This window comes from Neoarius graeffei, chromosome 14 (assembly GCF_027579695.1).
Source record: "Neoarius graeffei isolate fNeoGra1 chromosome 14, fNeoGra1.pri, whole genome shotgun sequence".
Classification (NCBI taxonomy): Eukaryota; Metazoa; Chordata; class Actinopteri; order Siluriformes; family Ariidae; genus Neoarius; species Neoarius graeffei.
This window is the reverse complement of record NC_083582.1, coordinates 81,082,029-81,091,701: the sequence shown is the minus strand read 5'-3', so window position 1 is coordinate 81,091,701 and position 9,673 is coordinate 81,082,029. Positions and strand designations below refer to the sequence as shown.

The following is a 9,673-nucleotide window of genomic DNA, read 5'->3' as shown; positions in this document are numbered from 1 at the left end:
GAGACAAGTCCTCGAGTTCTGCATCATTTCAGTTTAGGGGCCTGTGCAGAAGTTCTGCTCTCATCTCCTCAGGTTACCATAGTAACCAGCCACATGGAGGCCGTGGGGGTGGAGGGCGGAGACGCGTGCTGCCAAGGCGACATGGAGAAGGCGGACATGGTGGACGGTGAGTGGGCTGTCTCTCACTCGCCTCGGACTCACCTCAGACTCGTCTCTGAGTTTATGTCCGTGCAGCGTTTGAGTGATTTACAGCCTGAGATGATCTGATCATTTCTCTGATTTTATCCGTTATCGGATTACTCATCAGATTCCTGTCTGAAATGAGGAGAGATCAGATACACACCTGCACTTTAACCCAATAATTCACTTCAGGTGTTAGCTTTTCACCTTCCTTTATCTTTTCTTTCTTTTTTTGATTTTTTCCTCATTATTTTCTGTTCTGATCTTTACTACTTTCCTGATTTTACCTTCCCTCTCTCCTTCCCCTTGTTCTTCCTTCCTTTCCTTTCTTTTCTTTTCCTTGTTCTTCCTTCATCAGTCTTGATTTTTTTTCTCCTTTCTTTCCTGATGTGGAGTTAGATTTATATTCATCAGCTCGTTTTAAGGTTTGCGTTTTATTCACAGGTTGCGATGTGACTGTAGAGATGTTTACCAATATCTGTCGCTGTAATCAGACTTGGCTGTTGTTGTTGTTGTTGTTGTTGTTGTTATTATTATTATTATTATTATTATTATTATTCCGTATGTTGTTGCTCATCACACTGCACTCTGACACTAGTTTTTAAGGCTCAGTGTTAGAATATGATGGATGGTAGGTGTGTGTGACCTGAACACTGCAAGTTTAATATTCTGCAGGCTTTTTTTTTTGCGTGTTACATTTTCATTCTGAATGGAATTTAAAAATGTATACATTTTCCTTTTTCAGGAGTAAAGGAGAGCGTGTGCTGGACACCACCTCCTGAGGTGAACCCCAATAAGACGTGCGAGTACCAGGCTCTGTGCTCCAGATTTAAAGACCTGCTCACATTGCCTGGTTAGACCTGTTGGTTTATCTCAACTCTCCTCCTGTACACATGCAGTTATTTAATTCTCTAACCTGTCCTGTCTCTCAGATGGTTACTTCAATGAGGATGCTAAATATAACCTGTGTTACTGCGAGTCCTGCCATAAGCTGCGTGGCGATGAGGCTTACTACAAGCGTGGTGAGCCGCCCCGGGACTACGCCCTGCCCTTCGGCTGGTGCCGCTTCGCCCTGCGGTCAGTCCCTGCAGGCGCACGCACTCACACTCGTGCGCACACAGAGAGAGAGACACACTGCTCCTTTGGTGTATTTTTAAGTGATAGTTCTTTACTCTTCTATTCTGGTGTTCTATTGTGCAAAGCCTCATCACAGTGATTAACGTATAAACACGTGGATTACAGAATAAAGCCGCACTGTGAAGTCACAAACACCTATAAGAAGTGGCACATTGCATACCATGGGACGAGTGTAGGTTCTCTACGCCGCACGCTGGATCACAGCCAGCTTCTGCCAGGTCAGCACGTGTATATACAAACACACACACATGCGCACACACCATGTCTATGGAGAACAGGAGATGAGTGAATGATGTGTGTGTTCCTCTTCAGCAGATGCGTCGCCCGTGTTCTCTGCGTCCCCAGTGAAGGTTGAATGTCACGGTAGCTACAGTGAGCCAGAGGAGAACAGCGCCCCCGAGAGGGAGATCCCCCGCGTGCACCTCTCCCCCACCATGCGTTACTCTGGCCTCGAGGTCTTCGCCCCTAAAGTGCAGTAAGTCCTCATCGAGCCTCTAATCAGTGTGTAAATCAGGGCAGGTCTGGAAACGTGACTGTCATGAACAAAGATCCTTTAAATTTGACTCAAATGAGTCCCTAAATAGCAACAAACACACACACACACACACACACAGTCACTTAAACACACAAGTGTTTACGGAGTAAGGTTTTTTTTTTTTTTTTTTTTTTAATATATAAATCTTTTTATTAGATTTTTTGTTCACATCTAACAATGTCTCACACATACATTGTATAAAAATAGAGAGCATCTTATTAGAAAAGACAGTTGGTTGTCCTACACAAGGTATGATGAGAGCAACAACGAACTTAGCCTAAGCCAGAACAGCTTCTATGAACTATAGTTAACCTTTAACCCTTCCCACCCACCATAAACATTCAAACCGTTACTACGTACAAAAAAAGGGGAGGGGGGGATAAATAAATAAATAATTTAAAAAAAAAAAAAAAAGGACAAAAGGGGGGGCATCTAGTCATTTTCTAGGTGGATAGTAGTTCTGTTCAAATATTCCAAAAAGGATTGCCAGGTTTTGTAAAAAGCATCATGAGAACCTGCCAGTGAAAATCTAATCTTCTCAAGTTTAATATGAGTTAGGACCTCTCTCAGCCAGCTATTGTGTGAAGGTGGAAGAACATCTCATCTCATCTCATTATCTGTAGCCGCTTTATCCTGTTCTACAGGGTCGCAGGCGAGCTGGATCCTATCCCAGCTGACTACGGGTGAAAGGCAGGGTTCACCCTGGACAAGTCGCCAGGTCATCACAGGGCTGACACATAGACACAGACAACCATTCACACTCACATTCACACCTACGCTCAATTTAGAGTCACCAGTTAACCTAACCTGCATGTCTTTGGACTGTGGGGGAAACCGGAGCACCCGGAGGAAACCCACGCGGACACGGGGAGAACATGCAAACTCCGCACAGAAAGGCCCTCGCCGGCCCCGGGGCTCGAACCCGGACCTTCTTGCTGTGAGGCGACAGCGCTAACCACTACAGGTGGAAGAACATGTTTCCATTTAAACAAAATAAGGCGTCTAGCCAATAGGGTTGTAAAGGCCAGTACTCGACATTTGGACACAGGCAAATTCGGTGACGAGAGTGGAGGAGAGCCAAACAAGGCCGTGCAAGGCTCAGGGTTAAGATCCACATCAAGCACTGTTGCAAGTGTGTCAAATATTTGGCGCCAGAAACCAGTGAGGTTCGAGCAGGACCAAAACATGTGGGTGTGATTAGCAGGTGACTGCTTACATCTGTTACAACTGTCACTGGTGCCTGGGTAAATCTTTGCCAGTCGGGCGTTTGTGTAGTGCACAATAGAGTAAATTTTACTCCACTCAAGCAAGGGGAAATGGAAATAATAATAATTTTAGTATTATTATTGTTGTTGTTGTTGTTGTTGTTGTTGTTATTAATAATACAGTTCAAGGGCAGCACGGTGGTGTAGTGGTTAGCGCTGTCGCCTCACAGCAAGAAGGTCCGGGTTCGAGCCCCGTGGCCGGCGAGGGCCTTTCTGTGTGGAGTTTGCATGTTCTCCCCGTGTCCGCGTGGGTTTCCTCCGGGTGCTCCGGTTTCCCCCACAGTCCAAAGACATGCAGGTTAGGTTAACTGGTGACTCTAAATTGAGCGTAGGTGTGAATGTGAGTGTGAATGGTTGTCTGTGTCTATGTGTCAGCCCTGTGATGACCTGGCGACTTGTCCAGGGTGAACCCCGCCTTTCGCCCGTAGTCAGCTGGGATAGGATCCAGCTCGCCTGCGACCCTGTAGAACAGGATAAAGCGGCTACAGATAATGAATGGATGGATAATCAGTTCAGTTTATATAGCGCCTTTCTCACACCCAAAGTCGCTTTACAACTGGGGGGAGGTCCACCAAAAGAGGGTCAGGACGTAATTCCAATGGCGTAGCTACCACAGTCTCACCAGGCGCACAAAGATACAAGTCCTACACAGCCTCCACAGCTGCTGCGACGCCACCGAGCAAAATTGCTCAGAACACCACCCCGAGCACCGATGCACCGCCACACAGAGTGCTGGACAGCTGTGATGTTAAAGAGAGCAACGAGCTCCCTGCAGTCCAATGTGAGGAGCACAGGCATCACCCACGGCGGACCAAGGCCTGAAGGGAACCAACACCAAAACTGAGTCCGGAGCTACACCACAACCGGCGGACAAAATGTTCAAACAAAGAACAAACCTCAAACGCAAAAAAGGAAAAGCTCCACTGAGAAGCAGCAGCCAAAACGGCGGCACGGTGGTGTAGTGGTTAGCACGGTCACCTCACAGCAAGAAGGTTCTGGGTTCGAGCCCCGTGGCCGGCGAGGGCCTTTCTGTGTGGAGTTTGCATGTTCTCCCCGTGTCCGCGTGGGTTTCCTCCGGGTGCTCCGGTTTCCCCCACAGTCCAAAGACATGCAGGTTAGGTTAACTGGTGACTCTAAATTGAGCGTAGGTGTGAATGTGAGTGTGAATGGTTGCCTGTGTCTATGTGTCAGCCCTGTGATGACCTGGCGACTTGTCCAGGGTGAACCCCGCCTTTCGCCCGTAGTCAGCTGGGATAGGATCCAGCTCGCCTGCGACCCTGTAGAACAGGATAAAGCGGCTACAGATAATGAATGGATGGATAATCAGTTCAGTTTATATAGCGCCTTTCTCACACCCAAAGTCGCTTTACAACTGGGGGGAGGTCCACCAAAAGAGGGTCAGGACGTAATTCCAATGGCGTAGCTACCACAGTCTCACCAGGCGCACAAAGATACAAGTCCTACACAGCCTCCACAGCTGCTGCGACGCCACCGAGCAAAATTGCTCAGAACACCACCCCGAGCACCGATGCACCGCCACACAGAGTGCTGGACAGCTGTGATGTTAAAGAGAGCAACGAGCTCCCTGCAGTCCAATGTGAGGAGCACAGGCATCACCCACGGCGGACCAAGGCCTGAAGGGAACCAACACCAAAACTGAGTCCGGAGCTACACCACAACCGGCGGACAAAATGTTCAAACAAAGAACAAACCTCAAACGCAAAAAAGGAAAAGCTCCACTGAGAAGCAGCAGCCAAAACGGCGGCACGGTGGTGTAGTGGTTAGCACGGTCACCTCACAGCAAGAAGGTTCTGGGTTCGAGCCCCGTGGCCGGCGAGGGCCTTTCTGTGTGGAGTTTGCATGTTCTCCCCGTGTCCGCGTGGGTTTCCTCCGGGTGCTCCGGTTTCCCCCACAGTCCAAAGACATGCAGGTTAGGTTAACGTGGGCCGGCCTTGGGCTGAGGTGCCCTTGAGTGAGGTACCGAACCCCTGACTGCTCCCCGGGCGCGCTGGTGTGTGTGTGTGTGTGTGTTCACTGCTTCAGGTGGGTTAAATGCAGAGGATGAATTTCACTGTGCTTGAAGTGTGCATGTGACGAATAAAGGTTTCTTCTTCTAACCCACACGGCGTACTCTCAACCGGAAACGGCAAATGTGTGCTCCTGAGCTTGCTCCAGTACTTGACAAACTTTTTCAGATTTCTTTTGACTCCAAGACAGTTACCTCTGACTGGAAATCTGCCCATGTGATAGCAGTACCTAAAAAAGAAAATGAACAAGATCCCTCCAACTACAGGCCGACGTTGTATTTCACTACTGCCTGTAATATCTAAGGTCATGGAAAGCATTGTCTGTGACCACATTCGTAAACATCTTGACAAGCATCAGCTGCTCTGTGATGGCCAGTATGGATTTTTTGAGAGGAGATTGACAACTAACATGCTTTCGTACATTACTCAGTGGTGGAACGATGCCCTGGACTCTCAGAAAGAAATCAGAGTTCTTGCTCTCAACATCAAGAAAGTGTTTGATCGTGTATGGCACCATGGTCTTTTGTCCAAATTGACTTTGTTTGGTATCCAAGGTGACCTACACGGCTGAATCTCATCCTTCTTAGCTGGCAGATGCCAATCATTTGTACTTGATGGGTTTACCTCTTCATCAATGCCCATATCTGCTGGAGTTCCCCAATGCAGTGTTCTAGGGCCTTTGTTTTTTCTTATGTATATTGATGATCTTGCCTCACACTTGGAGAATGACCTTCACCTATTTGCTGATGACTCAACACCGCACATTGTCATAAAAAATCCTGGTGTAAGAAGCATTTGTGCTGAGAGCCTACAGCATGATCTTGATTCAAATGAAAAGTGGGCTTCTGACTGGTGCATAACATTTAATGCAAGTAAAACTAAGGAGATGATCATAAGCAGAAAGCGGACTTAGAACCACCCTCCTCTTTATTTCATGAAAGAAGAGCTAAAGCCCACACTGAGTATAACTCTCCTTGGTGTAATCATTACCAACACACTGACTTGGACTCCAGACATCAAAGGCCTTGCCAAAAAGACTGCTAAGAGGTTACATATCCTCAGGCACACCAGAAACCTCCTCCCTCTCCAGGCATGGATCACGGTCTACAAGGCTTATATCTGCCCCCTTATGGAATGTGCTTCTCCAATATGGAGCGGAGCAGGCACAACAGCTCTAAAGCTACTGGACAGGCTTCAGAGGAAAGCTCTGTGCCTACTCAGTCAGTGACCCACAAAAGGCAGGCATCATCCCACTGGAACATAGGAGGAAAGTTGCAACTGTCAGCACTTTCTACCACCACATCTTCCTGCAACCTTCTGTGGAGCTTTCAAAAATCTTGCCTGCTCAAACATCTAGAGCACGAGTAACTCAAGCATCTATGAGTGGTCACCTATACCTTGTCAGTGTAACCAAATCTAACACCCAGCTCCATCTACCATATGTCCCTAGGGCAAACAGATTGTGGAACTCACTTCCAGCTTTTGTATTTCCCAACACTGTCAATGTGGACAGATTCAAGACTGCTATAAATGCATATTTCTTGAAGTCATTGTGGATACATTTATTTATATTTGTATTGCTATTAATGATAGTCAAATGACAATGCGATTGCGATGTAGTTTATATTACTATAAATTTCTAGAGCTGCTTTTTATCTTTTAGATGGCATCATCAGGCTCAGAACTCAGCTGTAAAAAAAAAAGTCCTCTTGCAGCTGTTTAAGGATTGAGCCTGAACACGTTCATTAATGTAACTATAAACGGATAAAACGTGCAAAACGCAGGTCTTTAATAAATGTTGTAATCGTTCAGAGATTGCAGTGATGTAAATAAAAAAATCTTTTGTCTTTCATTTTCTTTCTCACTCCTTTTTTCTTATTTCTGTTTCAGTATCTCTATACGTCTGTTTCTTTCTTTGTCACAGTCTCTGTCTATCTCTGTCTCACTGTCTTCTTCTATCTAACTTTTTTTTTTAGACCCCCTGCAAACAAAGGTGTGTGTGTGTGTGTGTGTGTGTGTGTGTGTGTGTGTGTGTGTGTGTGTGTGTGTGTGTGTGTGTATTTATTTATTTATTGGGGGGGGGGGGGTATATATAGGAATCACTCTGTCCGTACATGTGTCTTGTAAACACACCTCCTCCTAAATGGTTTGATGAATTTTGATGAAACTTTACACAGTTGTAGTATACCTCCTGAAGATGTGCATGAAGAAAAAGAATCCCAGACCAAGAGCTTAAAGGTGTTTATTTTCTTACATACGTCATTATCTGGTGATGTGGCTGCTGTTCCACTCCATGAAATTGTACCAAATGGATTTAGACCCCATATATTATTGAGATGAATGACTAATAGAAATTTGAATCATGGTGTTGCAGGGGTATCATTTTTTTAAGTTCTCTCACAGTTCCAGTTGACAAGTTTTGTTGTTTGGGGGGGTTCTATATAGATTTTACTCACAGTTCTAGTTCTCTCTCCCTGTCGCTCTCTTTCTGTCTGGCTTCTCGTTTTCTCTCTCTCTCACTCACTCACTCGCTCGCTCACTCACAGTTGAGAGACCCCACCACCTCATTGTTGGTTATTTTCCGATAACCTCCTGACACAGAGTGCCTTATTCTTTCTCTCCAGTTCATGTTGAAATGTTCAGGATGCCGGGTCGTGTGTAAACTGGCTCCGTGTCACTCATTTATTGTCTCTGTGCTGCAGATTCCGGGACCCTCGCTCGCTGCGCTGTCATCACGCCCAGGTGGGCTTCCAGGTGTGCGTGCGTCCGGGATCCTACAAGGTCGGACCCCAGTCTCTGGGCCTCAGCGATCCGCTGGACCCCAGGTTCAACAACACGGAGATCGAGTGGATCACCAAGGAGAAAGGAGGAACCCTGCTGTATGGCCTGCTCATCCGTGTGGAGTGAGAGAGAGAGAGAGGGAGAGGGAGAGAGAGAGTTCACTCAGGCTTCAGAGGAATGAAGTTCAACTCTGTTCTCTCTGTCCATTTTTTTTATTTGAACATGGTCTTTTTCTGGGAGACACTTCCTGCACTCTGTTTCGGACCCTAGCAGGTGGTTTCTCTCTCTCTCTCTCTCTCTCTCTCTCTCTCTCTATCGCTCACTATGTATTTATCTACCTGTATCTCTTTATCATTCAGTTTCTCTTTGTCACATTCATTCTTTTTTTTTCTCTCTCTCTCTCGCTGTCTGTGATTCAGTTTGTCACTCCTTTCTTTCTATATCTCTGTCCATCTCTATCTCTTTCTTTCTTTCTTTCTTTCTTTCTTTCTTTCTTTCTTTCTTTCTTTCAATATCTGTCCATCTCTCTCTCCCTCCCTGTATCTATCAGAGAAGGTTGGACTCCAGTCATCTCCTCATAGCACAGCCCTCAATCCTGTGAGAATTTTCTTCTTTGGGGTGGAAAAAAACAAACAGAATCGAACCCCTCCTTTTGGTAAGAGACACATCACCGAATCCCCTGGAGCTCCACATGGACCTGTCAGGAGGGAAAATCATGTGAAGAGACCTGAAGAGACCCGATGCTCAGTGTGGGGTTCGGGTCGTTGTTTGTGTTCCACTTTACACGAGAGAATATTTTACTGTAAATTTCCACAGTGTTACATTTTTACTCCTCAGTCCTGTTTAACAAAAACGATCAAGTCCTCTCTCGTGATTCTCCGCTTGTGTAGAGTGGAACTTGTCCCCCCCCTCCCCCCCATCCTTTCCTCCGGAGAAAACCCCAATTCTGCTCGTTAATTGAATCTACGTCAGAACTGGAACGAAACGCGATACCTCTCGGACCGAAAGCTAATTTATCTGTTTGATTTGAGAAAACATCTCAAGGTGCAAAGACAGAGCTTTTACAAGAGTTAGGATTTCCCATCTCAGTGTGAGTAAGAAATATAAATTCTTTCTGCTCATAAATATTTACCCCACACACTCCAGTGTTCTGAACCTGTTGAGTGTAAAATCTTTGAAGAAAAGCATCGATCCTGTCACAAAGTATTTTGGGAAATGAAGTTTCAGATGTTTTGAGTTTACACTGGGTTTATCTTTTTTTTTTTTTTTTTTTAAAGAATGTTTACGGTCACTTGCACAGGTTCAAGTGTTTTTTGTTTTTGTTTTTTTTTATATAGTGTCATTCAATTTCGAGGTTTTTTTTTTTTTCTCTCCAAAAATTATAGCTCTCATAAAATAAATAAATGAATAACAGATTTTTGTTGCCAATTTGAAACTACTTGAGTGGACAGTTTCCACCCACCCTGTCGCCAAGGGCCATGTCTGAGCATATGCTTGCTTTGAAACTGAAATGTGAAAAAAAACACTCTCTCTCTCTCTCTCTCTCTCTCTCTCTCTCTCTCTCGGTTCATGTTGGCCCATTTGCTGCTTTTGTTGTTTTGTTATTGTGTTTCTGGGTTTTTTTCCCCCAGTCATTACTTTGTGTTATTTGTTCATCCTATTTGTATTACATTACGTTGTACAGGCTGTTACACAACACTAAAATTATCTTCCTGCTTTGTAAGAAAATAAAAATGTATATTAAAAAA

The 9,673-nt window shown here is 45.4% G+C and overlaps 1 protein-coding gene across 3 annotated transcripts in view; it reads left to right on the top strand.

Annotated features, from left to right (window-relative positions):
• neurl4 (neuralized E3 ubiquitin protein ligase 4) overlaps positions 1 to 9,673 on the top strand; it is a 42,109-nt gene extending 32,436 nt beyond the window's left edge. The window contains exons 23-28 of one of the 3 annotated variants that reach the window (XM_060940353.1): positions 73 to 166; positions 926 to 1,033; positions 1,113 to 1,257; positions 1,423 to 1,535; positions 1,633 to 1,792; positions 7,847 to 9,673. In XM_060940353.1, the coding sequence (XP_060796336.1) occupies positions 73 to 166; positions 926 to 1,033; positions 1,113 to 1,257; positions 1,423 to 1,535; positions 1,633 to 1,792; positions 7,847 to 8,051 (825 nt within the window). In that variant the 3' untranslated portion in view covers positions 8,052 to 9,673. Of the gene's footprint in view, positions 1 to 72; positions 167 to 925; positions 1,034 to 1,112; positions 1,258 to 1,422; positions 1,536 to 1,629; positions 1,793 to 7,846 lie in introns of all 3 variants that reach the window. The other 2 variants (XM_060940355.1, XM_060940354.1) reach the window with 2 other exon arrangements.